The 18122-nt window shown below is 41.4% G+C and overlaps 1 protein-coding gene across 1 annotated transcript in view; it reads right to left on the bottom strand.

Annotated features, from left to right (window-relative positions):
* Positions 1–18122, bottom strand: part of szt2 (SZT2 subunit of KICSTOR complex) — a 461751-nt gene that overhangs the window by 20668 nt on the left and 422961 nt on the right. The window contains exons 67-68 of the mRNA XM_049588526.1: positions 17155–17229; positions 2567–2632 (exon numbers count right to left, since the gene is read on the bottom strand). Coding sequence (XP_049444483.1) covers positions 2567–2632; positions 17155–17229 — 141 coding nt within the window. The remainder of the gene's footprint in view (positions 1–2566; positions 2633–17154; positions 17230–18122) is intronic.

Raw genomic sequence — 18122 nt, 5'->3', positions numbered from 1 at the left:
AAGTATGAAATAAAAAGATGAAGTCCGCACACCAGAAGCTGCTCCTTGCACAATTTATTAATGCATTGTAGTTGTAACGTTTCGGGCCCCTGCCCTTCATCAGACCACTGATGAATAAATTGTGCACTGCATGAATAAATTGTGCAAGGAGCAGTTTCTGGTGTGCGGACTTCATCTTTTTATTTCATTAATCGAATTTATAACATTATCTTGTTTAATCAAATCCAACACCAAAAGAGGCTGACAAAAGCTTTAATTGCAAATGTAAATGGTTGCAGTAAGAGGCTATGGTGAGCAGTTAATCACAGCACAGTAAGAGTTTACACAGAGAGCTGTTTACTTTCATCTGGACCACTTGCCTTGAACAAATACAAACAGGGTAAGAAAGAGATAAGAAAAACTGCATAGCTCTCCTTAGTGAGAGAAAAACTTTCATTTCTGCGTCAGTGTCTGGAACCTTTTACCACCTTTTCCCACCTCAACACTAGTTCAGAAACTAGTATAAGGACAGGAGAGTTACGCCATCATGGCTACCCTCACGGCAGAAATGAGGAATAGGAATATACTTTTGGCACAGAGGCATGAAAGCATGACCATTAACTTTCTGCTCTCCCGTAGTGTTCCTGCTGTCTGGCAGACAAATTAGGTGTGACCTCTTAGCTTGCTACCTATGGGCTGGGAGGCCACTGGGACGACAGAGATCTCTTGAGCTCATTTCCTGCATTTGTCCTCTTGACTGTCAAGCTAGCATTTATTATTTCCTAACCTGTAATCCCAAATGGTTCATGTTCTGGATAATTAAACACCTTGTGTAACTTTGACAAAAACAAATTGTTAGGTTGAGTTGCAGGGCTGCAGTTCATCTCCTGTCAGCCTCTATCAGTGGAAGTAAAATTAATGATAATGGCTATATTGATGAGAGAAACTCGGGGTCATTCAAGAAGAAGAGAATACACAAAGCTGGTTGATTAAAGAAATAACAGTTTTGATAGGAATGCTTGGCGACATCCACTGACTTCTCACTTTGACGTTGTACGCCTGTATTTTCTGTCCTGGGGAAAAAAAAAAAAAAAATCATGTTTTTCATCCACATATATGTTATTTTGGTGAGAAGTATGTATATTACACACAGGTGAGTAGTACAGTGATCTAACATACATTCCTAGGTCTTCCTTAGGACATAAATCCTTTAATTTTCATGATATCTTTAATGTGGTGGTAGAGCAGGGACTATACAAATACCAAAGTCATGAGTGACATAACACTGCAAATAATGTGAAATATAAGATTTCACGTGAAATATGCCTCCATGTGATTTTTTTTGGGGGGTGTCTATGATACCTGCTACCTCATCTGCTTCCTGAAAAAAAAATCTTTCATTCAACCTGTTGTGTTTTCACATGATTATATTTTGTAGATTTTTTTTAGTACTTATCTTTAAAAATTAGGTCCAACATTAGATGGCTGTTTCCATTTGTAAATAAACCTAGCATTTTGGCCTCTTTATGAATTCATCACTTTGAAATGTTAAACATGGGTATGTGTGTGAATTTATTCTTGAAACAGTGTTGCACATGTTATGTTAAATGTGACATTGATGTTTTTACACAATTTAAATTGCACAAGTGAAATGTCTGAAAACCACCTGTGCCATTATGTACTGTATGTCCTTAAATTCCTTCTTTGTAGCACAACCAATCACTGACTTGTGCTAAGTAGTTTTGCCCAATTTAAGCTAATGTGAGCATGCAGACTTTGAACAGAGAAGGCCCTAGAATTAAACTGTGCGGAACTCCTTATCATTTTTGTTCACTCGAGTATGTAAACACAAAATAATCTATCATTTAAAAAGGATTTGAACCCATTCAGTGCCAGGAAATCCAACCAAATTTTACAGTCTGTCCACATGATCATCTGTAGTGAGCAGAGCAGCAGCAGTTTTCAGCCCCATGTTATTCAATGATTGACCCTTTAACCCCAAACAGATACAAGGACTGACAGTGGAAGTATGCCTGGAAGAAAGTCCTACCTCCAGTCAACCACCTGGCAACCAAAGATGCAAGAGGAAATATAGTGAGACTATCAGAAAAAGGGCAGAGGGGACAACAGTGGTTGAATGGGCATTTAGAAAAACACAAGCTGAGACACCCACAACAATGAGACACAATGAGACACACAGCAAGCACGGAGATGGACAGCCTGTTAAAAAGTTAGGGAGGAAAAGGAAATCACAGGGGAGCATGACACAGGCCTGAACCTCAAAAAATAAGATATTTCAGTACCTGATATATGCCCAAGTAAAACCAATCTTTGAGAGCCTACATTCTGCTAAACCTTGTTCTTGCTTTACAGTCAAGCTGTATGTTGTAGCAACTGTAGCTCCCACAGGTATGAAAGAACACTTCATTGGACAATGAAACCTTTTCATTCCCAAAGAGGCAAAAACACAGACATGTAGATTTTGGAAAGGAAGAGACCAGAACTGATGGCAGCAAGCAGAGCAGTGGGGAGGGGTGAAGCCTGATTGTGGTGAGACACCCCTCCCCTGAGAATGGCTGGGACATACCGCACAGTCAGATACTGGGGTGGCATCTGGAAACGGCTTGCAACGAGGTTTGGTGAGGAGGCTGCCCTGATGGAGAGATGACATGAAGTGGGACTAGGCAGTCACACAGAGACACAGACAGATGGATGGAAAGGAAGACTGAAGAGATACTACAAGTATAAATAAGAACAGGGTTTCTCAAACCTTTTCCATACTACAAATGTGTAATAAGACAAACGGTACATACACATATTAGATCTGTGGACTTCCATTTAATAAGACTGGTGTCCAGAGGTCAATATAGGAATACCATGTCTGTTGTAGATTGGACCATTTAACTATGTGTGGAAAAGATATTCGACTAGTTCAGAAGTTGACAATATTTACAGTAGTTAGTGTGTAGAACAACAATGCCTGTACATACAGTATTGACATTCTCTCTGTTACCTCCACTGAGTTGTGGTCCCATGGGTCTGTGCACAGTATTGCCTTATTCATCATTATTTACCGGTGCATTGTCAAAACTGGAGGCCAGCTGCTTTCTTCCTACTGTTGATACTAAGGGTTCATTTATGCTCAATTATAGACACAAAAACTGAGATGGATAGAGCTTTCTGTCCCTATTTCATTTTATTCCATATTTGTGCACGTTTTCTGAAAGCTTACGTATATCAACAAAATGGAGCAGCACCACTGGAAATCATGGAGGTAGTGTGCCTAGTTCAAGCGATTTTAATGGTAAATTAACTGCACTTGTAAAGCGCTTTTCTAGACTTCTGACCACTCAAAACACTTTTTTACACGACATGTCACTTTCACCCATTCACGCACTGGTGGCCGAGGCTACCATACATGGGAACACCTGCTACTCAGTCACCATTCACACACAGTCACACACCAATGGAACAGCTATCTGAGCCACAGCTGCCAATCTATGCTTGTAGGAGATAATGAAGACATTTCAACAACAGCGGGATGGAACGAATTGGTAATATAGTGAAAGGAATTCTCCATCCACATCTTGGAATGTATTTAATAGCCATGCAGTGTTTAGCCTTTTGTTAGTTTTGTTTTTGTTGTTATAATGGCTGTTTTTTATATTTTACACAGTTTGCTATAATACACCTGTTGCGTTGGCATGCATTTATGCGCCCAACTGGGACAACTCTGATTTTTTCAGTAATCTATTCCATTTACCTCCAGATTTGAATTCCCATCACCTCATTTTAGGCGCAGACTTTAACTGTGTGCTTAATCACACTGTGGATCGCTCTGCTATACCCACTAGACCACTGTCAAACTCTGCTCGTGTTGTGAACTCTTTCGTTGAGGACAATGGGATGGTGGACCCCTGGAGATTTAAGAATCCTACAGTGAAGCAATTCTCTTTTTTCTCTGCTGCCCAACAGTCGTACTTGAGAATAGATTACTTCCTCTTAGACAAAAAGTTACTTTCTTGCCTCAGATCTAGTGATAATGAGACCATCATTGTTTCAAATCACAGCCGAGTGGAAGTGCAGCTCTGTTTCCCTGACCATGTACCCCCACAATGAATTTGGCGTCTCAACCCACGCTTATTGTCAGACAGAGATTTCATTAACTATATTTCTACACATATACCCATATGGAAAAGAAATAGAAAAAACTTATAAGAAGTTCCATCACCTTCAGTGTATGTTTTATGTATTGTGCATCATATAATGCTTATATGATTTACTCTTGAAAGTGGCCACTTTTGCATTTTTTTCATACAAGAAAATAAAAAAAATTACATAAGAATCATGTGAAATCTATGTATGCGGTATATAAGGAAAGTACATGTCAAAGTATGTTTTCCATACATGTTACATAAAATTTTTGCAGTTTTTCCTATATGTCTGTTTTAAAGACATATGCTTTACATATATGAACAAATACCATTATATATATGTTTTCTGTATGTAAATCAATATATTTTGCAGGGGAATTATGCTTTATTTATATGCTTTATATAAGCTCATTAAAGGTAAAGTTCCACTGATTGTCACACACCTGTGTGTGTGTGTGAAATTTGTTCTCCACATTTGAATCATGTGGTGATCTAACCTCCAATTCCAACCCCTGATGCTGAGTGCCAAGCGGGGAGGCAATGAGTCCCATTTTTATAGTCTTTGGCATGACCCGGCCAGGGATCGAACCCACAACCTCCCAGTCTCAGGGCGGACACTCTACCACTAGGCCACCGAGCTGGTTATATGTCATTTAATAAAAACCAGTAGGCTATAAAAACATATATGAATATGTACCATTACATATAGTTTTTTTGTATGTTAAGGGATATAATGTCATGATAAACTATGTTTTCTTTATGTTTTTTCTATAAGAATTCTTAAATGTCAGCCTATGAAATTTGAAATAAGATTATGAAAAATACATACTTTATATATACGAATCTATACAGTCAGTTTCATAGGTTCAGTTTCAAGTTTCTGTCATAAGAAACACATGACTCACATATGAAAGTGACAAGACTTAATTTGTTCCTTTACTACTACAATTGAACTGTGTAACAAACTAGCAATGCACTAACTGCTTGGTCAGCTCCCAGAACAACTACTTTCTACCATTCAAATTACATAAATGTTGTCTTTCAATACCTATAATATTGAAAAAATGGCTGTTAGGCAAATTTTTGATTCAACAAACTTTATTCGCAAAACAAATTAGGCTTAGTCACTTATATTGACTAATATTAACCACTGCTGAACAATAATCATTTCACATGGAACAGTGTGTTTGTTTTCAACAATCTGAGTACTGAAATTACACAACAAACAACAAACAGCAACAAAGCTCAATTTAAGGGGATGCTTTACTTTTGGCATGGAGCTCTGTGATCTTGGCATTGATTGTGATGCCAATGCTGGAGGGTTGGGTCCTTGCCACCTCTTAAGAGTTGCATCTATAGTATATATATATATCTAACTATTTCTACAAGAATGGGATGAATAGTCTTTTTCAATCTCTGCGTTACATTGAATACATTCGACAGGGAATATTTGCTGTGTTGATTTAATCATTTTTCCTAACTTATTGGATATAATTGCTCCTAAAATGTTAAACAATATTACCCATGTCATAATTTTAGAAAAATTAATTAGTTTAGAGAGAAGAATATGATGCCTGGTTTTGCAAAAATGCTAAACTTAGCAACATTTTAACAGTCCTTTGTCATTACATGTTGAAAACCTGCTTTCAGTCAACTCATATGCTTTTCCCTTCAATTTTATTATCAGATTATGTTGTTTGTGGCACCACAAGTAAATCTTATAAGTATTTTCTATAATACTTACAAGAGTTTAGTTTCACTGATTATTGTTCAACTCATATAAGTTTGATATTACATTTTTCAACTAAAGATATTGTATGTGGAATTACTGTCATATAATATTCTTATAAGTACCCAAATCATACAAGTTTCATTTTGTACAAATTTAATAAGGATCTTATATCTGGTTTCACTGTCGTATGCATTACATACAAGTTTCAGACAAAAGAGATACAAACTTTATAAGATTTATCTATATCTTTTCCATATGGGTAGATATCTTTCTGGAAACCAACCGCCAATCAGGGACAAGCATGGGCACAATGTGGGAGGCTATGAAAGTGTTTTTTTGTGGCCAAGTTATATATTATACAATTAGTATGAATAGGAGAAGGACAAAACGTATGACAGAACTTGTAAGCTTGATCAGTGACATCGATAAAAAACACTCAACCAAGCCATGTGCTGAGTTATATAAGGAACACATCAAGCTGCTGTTGGAGTATGACTCCTTGATATCTGTTTATATAGAGGACCTCTATTTGAGATCTAGACAGGCCCACTATGAGCATGGAGAACGTGCAAGTAAATTACTTTCTCACCAGTTAAGACAGTCTGCAGCAGATAGTTTAATATCAGGAATCACAACAACAACTGGAGAAACTATTTCAGACCAGGAAGGCATTAATGAACAGTTTAAGAATTTCTATGAGAATCTTTACTCTTCAGAGGCTACTGATGGCCCTGCTATTACAGACTTCTTTAAGGACCTTAAACTCCTAACACTGAGCCCGGACGATGCTGCATCTCTGGAGGGGGATATCTCTAATGCCGAAATTGATTGTACAATTAAAGCTATGAGGAGTGGGAGAGCCCCAGGGCCTGACAGCCTCCCCATTGAATTTTATAAGAAATTTGCCAGCAAAATAACACCTGTACTACGTGAGGTATATGCAGAAGCATTCCGCCTGGGTCTCTCCCCCCTACCTTGTCACAAGCTGTTATATCAGTCCTCCTTAAAAAGGGTAGAGACCCAACAAAATGTGACTCATATGGGCCAGTTAGTCTAGTCTGCTGTGCTAACAAAATACTTTCCAAAGCCCTAGCCCTGCGCCTGGAAACTGTCTTGAACAAAATTATCCACCCTGACCAGGCAGGGTTCATGAAAGGTATCATTTGGTAACCTTAGACGCCTATATAATATAGTTTATTCAAACCCTGGCCCTACTTCAGAGGTCCTCAGATCACTAGATGCACACAAAGCATTTGACCGCATTGAATTTGACTATCTACTTACAGCTCTTGGCCAATTTGGATTCAGCCCTGGCTTCATATCCTGGATAAAAGTCTTATATTCAACAGTACAAGCAGCAGTTCGTACAAATAATGTTGTGTCAAAATATTTCCTCCTCTAGAGGGGTACGTGGTAGGGTTGCCCCCTGTCGCCCCTTTTGTTCAACCTTGCAATCGAACCTTTAGCGGTTGCTCTTAAGGCTAGTTCACATTACGCCAGTATTGTTTGTGGTTGTCAGAGTGACCATACGTCACTTCCGCTATGTACGGTGTGGTTGTTATGGTTACCGGGCGTCACTTCCTCTGTGTCTGTGTTCGCCCCTCTTCTTGTTTACACTAAACGGCTGCTGCCGCACTACTCAACCAGCGTTGTGTGATCCATGTGTATCGTCCTCTACCACTGGCGTGGTGGCAGCGCTTCCCGAAAATACAACCCGAGGATATTATCAACTACCGAAGTCATAACGGTAACTACCCTGTCAGGGGAATCACAGTGTAGTGACGTCTACAACCAGACGCAGTTGAGGTAACGGTAGCTAAGTGCACAGCATGGCTAATTCACACAGAGCACTGAAGCAATGGTGTTTAACCAAGACTGAAACTGTGAACTCTTTTGAGAACTGGCGCCAGAACCTGTTGTACACACTGTCACTTGATGGTGAGTTTACCCCATTTCTGCTCAATGGTGCAGAATGGGAGAAGATATCCAAAACGTCTCCATGCCGAGGATTTACAGATGACGTCAACCCAGTTCCTGCTGCCCAACGTCGCACTAAAGAACGCAAGGTGGCCATGCTGGAGCTCATGCTGGGACAGATTGCTAATTACTGTCCTGTCATCTCTCGTCACAGCATTGTCAGAAACTCCACTTCCATTGACAGCATATGGCAAGCTATTCGCCTACATTACGGCTTTCAGTGCACTGGAGCCCACTTGATTGACCTTGCGGCTATCAAACGGGAACCTGATGAGAGACCAGAGGATTTATATCAACGTCTGATGGCTTTTACTGACGACAACTTACTGCGTAAGGATTCCAGTATCAGCCACATGGGAGATGTTGTGACTGAGGATGAGGAGTTAACGCTCTCACTTGAGAACTTTGTTGTCCTCACATGGCTCTGCCTCATACATGCTGATCTGCTAAAGCTCATCAAACAAAGGTGTGGCACTGAACTGCAGTCCTGCACGTTGGCATCCATTAAACCAGAAATCTCACAAGCCCTTGATTCACTACTAGATGAGTTGCAGGCCTCAGAGGATGCCCGTGCTATGCGTGCGGCCGTGTCTGAGCTCCCCAGGTCAAAGCAAGCCCTGCCTGCCCGTCCGAGGAAGTCATGTCCCTTAAGCAAATGTGCCGGCAGGCCTGATAATCACTTCCTTAGCAAATGCACGTTCCTGCCCCCCCAAGACAGAATGTTCATGGCTAAATCGCGCCAAGTGATGGGTGAGCAGACTGAGACTGATGAGTTGGTGGGCGAGTGCATTAGTGAGGAGACAACACCATCTAGTGGCGTAAAGCATGTACTGATTAAACAGTCCCCCTACTTGGATGCATTCCATAGTCATTGCCCTGTGCGTCTCACCATTGACAGTGGGGCTACAGGCAACATGATGAAGACCTCACGAGCTCGAGCTGCCGTCTGAACTGTGTGATGTGGACTGTGAACTCGCTATTGAACCTCACATGGACGTCTCGCGTGACCAGTCAGACTCACGCCAATGGCCTACTCCTACCTTGCTGCAGGGTGTGTCAGGAAGAATTCGTGTCCCAAATCTCACTGGCGAACCACGGCTGGTTCAGAAGAGCGACCACTTGTGTCATGTTCACGCGACATATATCCTCTCACTCAGCGACGCCGCTGTGCTGGCCGACCCCCCCAGACTGGTTGTGACGACCAGATCAGTCTTGTCCTCTGACCCTGTCGCTCTTGACCCTGATGACGTCATGCCTCCTGACATCAGGGATAAGTTCCGCGCCCTGCACAGAGAGTTTGACAGCGTGTTTGATCCCCACTTTAAAGGATACAATGGCACCGTGGGGCCATTCCAGGCCAGGGTGAACATGGGTCCTGTCCTACCCCCACAACGCAAGGGGAGGGTTCCACAATACTCCAGGGGTCAGCTGCAAGAGCTCCAGGCTCAGTTCGACGAGTTGGAGGGCATGGGCATCTTCAGGAGGCCCGAGGACATCGACATCACGGTGGAATATGTCAATCCTTCATTCCTCCTCAAGAAGCCTGGCGGCGGTTTCTGCCTGGTCACGGCCTTTGCAGATGTCGGCCGATACAGTAAGCCCCAACCCTCTCTGATGCCTGATGTTGACTCCACTCTGCGCCTCATAGCCCAGTGGAAATACATCATTGCCACAGACCTGACCAAAGCTTTCTACCAGATCCCTTTATCCAGAGACTCATGGAAGTACTGTGGGGTCTTCACGCCCTTTAAGGGTGTCCGTGTGTACGTGCGGAGTGCTATGGGCATGCCAGGGTCCGAGACGGCGCTGGAGGAGTTAACATGCAGAGTCTTTGGAGACCTCCTTGAACAGGGCCATGTGGCCAAAGTGGCAGATGACCTGTATTGCGGCGCAGACACTCTTGAGGACTTGCTAGCTGTCTGGAGGCGGGTTCTTTCTGCCCTACAACACTGTGGTCTGAACCTATCTGCCACCAAGACTACTGTTGCCCCTGTACAGACCTCCATCCTGGGCTGGGTCTGGCGTATATCACCTGCAAGGACAGTGAGCCCTCGCCGACAGAGCCCCAAACTTTTTAACTTGGAGACGACACATTGTAAAAGCATGGATATTCTCTCCAGTGTTGAATCAGATCTGCCTCCAGGGCCTGGGTCCAAACACAGTGCGCTCCCCATGATCCTGTGGATGCCACCATTGTTGATGTTACTTGCCTGCTTGTCAGTGTTGCCAGATCTTGGGAGAGAAACAAGCAATCAGGGCTATGGAAACAAGCCCAAAAGAAGCGACTCCTGACACACTATAATGGGTTTAAATAACTTATTAGGCAGATATATATAGAGGAAGGCGACGTTTAGAGAGCAAGCCCAAATAAACAACTCCACTTTAGGAACAAGCCCAAAGTCACGGCTAATAAGCAGACCTGGCAACCTTGCGGCTTGTCCTCATCACATTTCTTCCGTCCTCCTGTGTGCTGACGTGGGACGTATCCCGCCTCTCATTGGCTGATGCTCTTTGTCAGTCGTGTCACACTTCTCCAGTTTTCTAGCATGCCAGATATCCAGTCCCAGTCTCAGACAAGGGGACGACTTGCTCGTAGGCTTGTTCACACATGAGGACTTGTCATGGCAGACTATCTGCCGACTCACCTCTGACCTAAGGTGGCTCTCAAGATCCTCTGCGACGTCAAAATCGTGGTGAAAATCATGTAATGTGAACTAGGCTTTAATAATAATAATAAACTTTATTTGTATTGCACCTTACTTAACAAAGTTACAAGGTGCATGCACAAGGAATAAAAAATACAGTAACAATAACATAGTAAAACAACAATAAAAACAACATAACAACAATAATGAATAAATCAGTAAAAACAGAAGGAGAAAAGAGAACAAGAGCATAGATGCACTAGACTGCTGCTATTAGCAGGAATAAAATGCCTTTTTTTTTATAGATATAAGTTTTTGGAAGAGATTTAAAATTAGATATGGAGCTGGCTAACTTGATGTCCTCAGGAAGATTGTTCCATAATCGGGGTGCATAGATGGCAAAGGCCCTGTCTCCCTAGTCCTAGGTATAACCAGCAGAGTCATTGTTCTGTTTTAGTTCATTATAATCAATGTGTTAAGCTTAAAAATCATTTCATGTATCTACTTTCATTCATTTCATTGTATTTTACAGAGAAGAGAAAGTTAAAAGCGCAATACTGCCACCTACTGGTCAATTTTAGTTCAGCAGTCTATGTTTTGTTTTTTTGAATTGAAAACTTTATTAAAGAAGTGAGAACTAGGTCACGTACAGTACCTCACATAAGTGAGTACACCCCTCCCATTTTTGCAAATATTTCATTATATCTTTTCATGGGACAACACTATAGAAATGCCACTTTGATATAACTTAAAGTAGTCAGTGTACAGCTTGTATAGTAGTATAGATTTACCTTCCTCTGAAAATTACTCAAAACACAGCCATCAACATCTAAACAGCTGGCAACGTAAGTGAGTACACCCCACAGTGAACATGTCCAAATTGTGCCTAAAGTGTCAATATTTTATGTGCCAACCATTTTTATCTAGCACTGCCTTAACCCTTTTGGGCATGGAATTCACCAGAGCTCACGGGTTGCTTCAGGAATCCTCTCCCACTCCTCCATGATGACATCATGGAGCAGATGTACTGATGTACAGATGTACTGTAGTCGAGATGTTTTGGCAGCTCACGGTGTTTATCGGCCGCTTCGGCATACATCTTGTTTGAGGTTGCATCGTCGGTATGTATTATTGATATGTTTATTTACTCTCATGTGCTACGTTTAAGTGGTAAATTTAAATTGTATGCTCTTTAGTAGCTCACATCATTTACGTTTCTTTCTAGCATATTGTTGTCATTAGCTATGCTATTTTCAGCTAATATAGTGCATCCATGCTACGTGGTGTTGTTTATTTATGCTTTATACATTTATGGACATATGATATTCATGATTTGATTATTATTTGTCAATTTTTCTGTGTAGTTTCACACTTTGCTTCGTCAATAAACCTGTCAAACTACATGCAGAGTCCTGACTGAAGTGAAGCGTTTAGCTGCCTGTCATACAGGCATAGCACGCATCGAGGACAGAACAGTCATATTTGAGGACCTCAAATTACCGGCTTGCTTGTAGGGAATTAAAAGCTCCGTGATGTAGCCGGGAGCTAGGTCATGGAGAGCTTTAAAAGTTAACAATAAAATTTTAAAATCAATTCTAAATTTAACTGGCAGCCAGTGAAGTGCAGCTAAAACTGGAGTTATGTGCTTAAATCTCCTTGAACCGGTGATCAGTCTGGCAGCAGCGTTTTGTACCAACTGCAGACGGTGGAGACAACTCTGGCTAAGACAGGTGTAGAGGTTTTTTTTTTATTTTATATACTTTATTAATCCTCCTGAGGGGAAATTCAATTTTTTCACTCTTTTTTTGTCATTAACACACAGGTCCGAAAGACATACACATGCACAAACAGGACCTATACATGCACAAAGTGGAGAGATGTCAGAGTGAGGGGGCTGCCTTGGTCAGGCGCCCCGAGCGGTTGGGGGGTTCGGTGCCTTGCTCAAGGGCACCTCGGCAGTGCCCAGGAGGTGAACTGGCACCTCTCCAGCCACCAGTCCACGCTCCATATTTGGTCCGGTCGGGGACTTGAACAGGTGACCTCCCTATGGACTAAGCTACTGCCGCCCCAATTTTGTTGAGGTCATGGAAAGATAAAAACGATCTAATTTTAGAAATGTTTCTTACGTGCTTAAAAGAAGATTGCATGGTTTTCTTAATATGGGCCTTAAAACAAAGATTAGAATCAAATAAAACACAGATTTCTTGCAACACCTTTGACATTCACAGCCAGAGAGCCAAGATGTTTTGGAAATGGGATCTGGAACTGAGGGGGCCAAACAAAAGAACCTCTGATTCGTCAGTGTTGAGTTGAAGGAAGTTTTGGGACATCCAGCATTGGATGTCGACAAGACAGGCCGTGAGGGAAGCAAGACAACTGGGGTTAGAGGATTTAAGTGGGACATAAAGCTGGGTGTCGTCAGCATAAACTGAATGTTGTGTTTGTGGATAACCTGACCAAGAGGGAGCATATATATTAAAACTAATTAAGGGCCATGGATAGATCCTTGTGGGACACCACAGGAGAGATGGGCAGATGATGATGAGACATTGCCAATAACAATGGAAAGGGTTCTCTCTGAGAGGTAGGAACAGAGCAAATTAAGGGCAGTGCCACCTAGACCTACCCAGGACTCGTTCAGGACCGGTTCAAAAGTATGGCGTGGTCCACCGTGTCAAAGGCTGCACTTAAATCTAGGAGAACCAGAATTGAGGAGTCACCAGCATCTAGAGTTGAAAGAAGATCATTTGTAACCTTAACCAAGGCAGTCTCAGTGCGATGGTGGGCTCTAAAGCCAGATTGGAACTTTTCAAATAAACTGTTGTTACTCAAATGAGTAAGGAGCTGAGTGGAGATCAGTTTCTCTAAAATCTTCGATAAAAAGGATAATTTTGAGATGGGTCTGTAATTAACAAGAAGATGAGGATCAAGACCAGGTTTCTTTAAAAGAGGTTGGATTAAAGCATGCTTAAAAGAGGAGGGAAAAACACTGGAGACTAAGGAGTTATTTAAAATGGAAAGGACGGTAGGACCACCTCCTTTAAAAAAGATGCGGGAATAATATCCAATTGGCAAGACGAGGGCTTCGTACGTAAAACGGTTTTATTAACAGTTAACTAACTAAAATAAACAGGTCAGGACAGGTTAACTCCACGGGCATTGGGTGTGTGTGTGTGTGTGTGTGTGTGTGTGTGTGTTGGGGGGGGGGGGGGGGTCATATACATCAATTGGCTCTATATGCAGATGACCGCTTACTGTATTGCACAGATCCACTTAGGTCAATTCCAACTGCACTTGATACAATTGCATCCTTTGGCTCTGCATCTGGATACAAAATCAATTTAATCAAAACCTTATTTTTCCCTTTTAATACAATGGCATTGGAACTCTCCTATACTCAGTTTCCCTTCAAAGTAGTTACTGACTCATTTACTTACCTGGGGGTACGTGTAACATGGGAATTTAAAGAACTGTTCAAAAAGAATCTGCAGCCAGCCCTTGAAAAGGCGAAAGAGGACCTCAAATGCTGGGCGTCTCTTACCATCTCACTTGCAGGCAGGGTAAACTCCATTAAAATGGTCATCATGCCAAGAATGCTGTACTACTTTCAGTCAATTCCTGTTTTTCTCCCAAAATCCTTCTTTAAGGAGTTGGATAAGCATGTTACCACATTTATTTGGAATAAGAAAATTCTTCGCTTTCATAAGTCATTTTTAGAGAGATGGAAGTGAGAGGGGGGGCTCTCACTTCCTAATTTTTTGACTACTACTGGGCTGCGAATATCCACAAAATTACATTTTGGATGTCTCATTTTAGGGATGGGAATGGACCTGTTTGGTCCAGTATGGAATGGCATTCATGTGAACCACTAGACCTGGCCTCCCTGTTATGTGCTGCTCTGCCACTCAGTAAAAAATATCACTCAAATAATCCAGTGGTTAGTAGCTTTCTTAAGATATGGTCACAGTTCAGGACACACTTTGGATTTAAACACATGGTTCTGTCCACCCCCATAGTCCACAACCCTGCTTTTATGCCTGCCCTGTTGGATTTTGCGTTTCATCTGTGGTACCAAAAAGACCTGAAATGTGTAGCTGACCTCTTCCAAAATGGTGCATTTGTTTCCTTTGAATATCTAGTTAAAGAATATAACATCCCAAAGAACCATTATTTTAGATATTACCAGATTAGAGACTACGCTCAAAAGCATTTCTCCTCCTTTCCAGTGCCCCCACCTGAGGGGTGGATGGAAAACTGCTTTAGCCTTAACCCGTACCAAGAAGGCAGTGTTTCTAAGCTGTATAGTATGGTTCAAGATATTTCTAGCCCCTCTCTTAATCATCTCAAATGCACCTGGGAGGAGGAATTTGGGATGATGGTATCGTGTAGAACCTAGCAGTATGCGATTGACAGAATACATAAATCTTCTTTTTATGTGAGACACGGTGTAATTCAATTTAAGGTGCTTCATCGCCTACACCTATGCAGAAGCAGGCTTGCCAGGTTGTACCCTGAGGTCGATCCTATCTGCTAAAGGTGTCATACCGTCCCTGCTACTCTGTATCATATGTTTTTCTCCTGCTGGTCAATTGCCCCATTTTGGTCCTCTGTATTTGAAACTCTTTCATAGATGTATTGATGTATTGTATATTTAAAACTAGAGGAGCTAAGATACCGTAGTCAGGGCAACCCTTCCTTGATTTCTTTAATAGCCTTCTAGGTACCAGTGTGGCTGATTAGAGCCTAAATTTTTTTGTTCTGGCACATGTAAAAAGGTTAGATGTGGGACTGGGACAGTCCAGGAGGCTACAAAAACTACAATGCATTAAACCAGCGTGAAGTAGTGTGACAGCTGCTCTACAATGTTATTAGATCAAAATGGTGGCAGTGTTTCCCCTACCATTATATTAGGGGGACCCCCCGCGAAAGATGAACAATGTAAAAGAAACATAGCGGTATCTTTGGTTGTGGCTCTAAAACGGTGGTCCTATGTTACACAATGAGAGAGTTTCAAAGATGGATCAAAGACAGCTTGGGTTAAAATTCTGACAGTGTCAGAAATTTGGGATGACCATCTCATTGTGTGACTGCTGCTGTGACCTACGTTGACAGTACAAAAAACATGTGTAACTAACAGGCTTTGAGTGCGCCAGTAGTAAACTGCATTTTCCTGCACTATGCAGTGTGAACACACTTAGTACACTAGTGCACTCAAAACGTGTATGTTTAGTACAGAAATATGTGATTTGAGACACACTGATTGTTCCTTCAAGGACCTCCTGAGCACACACAATAGCTGTAATGAATGCATCCTTTCTTCATTTCTCGCCACTTAAACCCCCCCCCCGCTGTGTATAAAGCCACTGTCTCTGTTCTGACAGTCAATCTGTTACTTTGTAGACATTTTGACACCAGAGAGAGAGAAACAAATGCCATGACATCACTGACATTTTTTAAAACACCCTTCTCTGCCTTTGTCACATCAAAGTGATCTGGTCCTAAAATCTGAAAATGGATCAGTCACAGGTGGGAGAGAATGTAAACACTTTGTGAAGATCACCCACAGTAGTATAGTACCAGGGCTGAAAACAGGAAATTATGATGTGGGTTGTTGGCAGATAAGATCAGAGTTAAATCTGAAAAGCTTAAAATCCTACAAAAATGCAGAATCAGAGATGTGACAATTTGCACCTCTGACAATGTGTAGAAAACACAAATTGCAGCTTTATGCATAGAACACACAATAGAGTTATTGTAATTTAAACTTTTTGAATAAGTAGAACATGAATTATGCAATCAACAGGAGAGAGACAGAGAGAAAGTACAAAGGACTAAGTAATAGGAACAAACAAACCAAAAACACACAACACCAGCTCAGATTCATAAATACAACATCAGAGATTACCATGATTATGTGCGACAAGTACACCCTTTCAAAGAACAAAGAATATTCAGATATTTGACTTGGAATGTGAAAAAAAATTAAATATCCAAAACAAATGAAACAAAATCTGTCTATGTGAGAGTATGTGTGTGTGTGTGTGTGTGTGTGTGGAGGACCTGATCCCTACCCATGGTGAAACTCCGACAGAAAGCTGACAGGAAGATTGAAGCAGTGCAACCAGAAATGGCAGCAAAATGTGCCTCAGGGTAGTTTTTCATTTCATTTGGCACTGTGCTTAGTCTTACAAACCCTCCTCTTTATTCTGGCATCATGATGGCTAAAACTTGACATTCTTATGTAATGTGATGAGAATTGTGATGTAATGATCTTTATAATGAAATGTAGCAGGCTTCACAGAAACTCACAGACAACAATTAAAGAGAGAGGGGCTTGAATGTGTGAGCACTTCTCTATTGTGCTGTGTTACAGTGATGGCAGACAATATCAGAAGAGATTCAATTTCTATTCTTGCACAAAATATCAAAATTCAAGCGCTTTCAATGACCCATGTCTATTTATGTCTATTTTCAAACTATTTCAAGGCCTTGATATCTACCCCTTAAATTCACAAACTTTCATGATTTCAAGGACCAATTTGAACCCTGTCCATTTTCTTTTGTTATTCTTGCTCTCTGTCATGCCAAAAGCATGATCCCACAGAATAAAGGACCAGCTTAGTGTTGTGTGTCCACACAGCAGTACAGATTTCTGTCAGTCATTTACCTGGGAGTTGACTGTCTGGCCCATGGGTATGCGGGAGCACTCCAGCGCATACTGCTTCACACAGAAGTAACACCCCTGGCAGAAGGAGAGGACACATGAGGAGCACATGATTATCTTTCCAAGAAACTATAATTACCGCGTTGTGTTTGCATGCCTTCACACACCAGTCAAGCTTCTCTTACAGTTCACATCCATGTCTGAAAACATGGATGCTTCACACACATCTTCCTTCCCCAGCACAGAAGATCAATACAATCAGCACAATTCAAGATGGACACCCAAGATTAGTGTCACTAATTCAGTATCTGACCAAATGTCTCCCCTTCTGTTCTTGAGATATCATGTTGAGTAATGTCCAGAAAAGTGTTTTATGAAGAACATTATGATGTCACAGTAAAGTTGACCTTTGACCTTCTGGATATAAAATGTCATCAGTTCATTATTTTATCCTATTAGAGATATGTGTGAAGTTTTGTCATAATTAGTATATGAATTCTTGAGTTATGGCCAAAAACATATTTTATGAGGTCACACTGACCTTGACCTTTGACCATTCATTCATTCATTCATCTTCTAACCGCTTCATCCTCTTGAGGGTCGCGGGGGGGCTGGAGCCTATCCCAGCTACGACCTTTGACCATCAACCACAAAATTCTAATCAGTTTATTCTTCAGTCCAAGTGGAAATAAGTGTCAAGTATAAAGAAATTCCCTTAAGTTGCTCTTGAGATATTCGCATTCACAACAATCAGACAGTCAAGGTCACAGTGACCTTTGTCCTTCGACCTACGACCACCATCAGTTTATCACTAAAATCAAGTGAACCTTTGTGCCAAATTTGAAGAAAACCCTCAAGGTATTCTTGAGATATCATGTTCACAAGAATGAGACAGATAAGGTCACACAGACCTTGACCTTTGACCTATGACCACCAAAATCTAATCAGTTCATCACTGAGTTCAAGTGAAG

The sequence above is a fragment of the Epinephelus fuscoguttatus genome, linkage group LG10 (assembly GCF_011397635.1).
Source record: "Epinephelus fuscoguttatus linkage group LG10, E.fuscoguttatus.final_Chr_v1".
Lineage (NCBI taxonomy): Eukaryota > Metazoa > Chordata > Actinopteri > Perciformes > Serranidae > Epinephelus > Epinephelus fuscoguttatus.
Note: the sequence above shows the minus strand (reverse complement) of the source record. Positions and strands in the feature narration are given on the sequence as shown.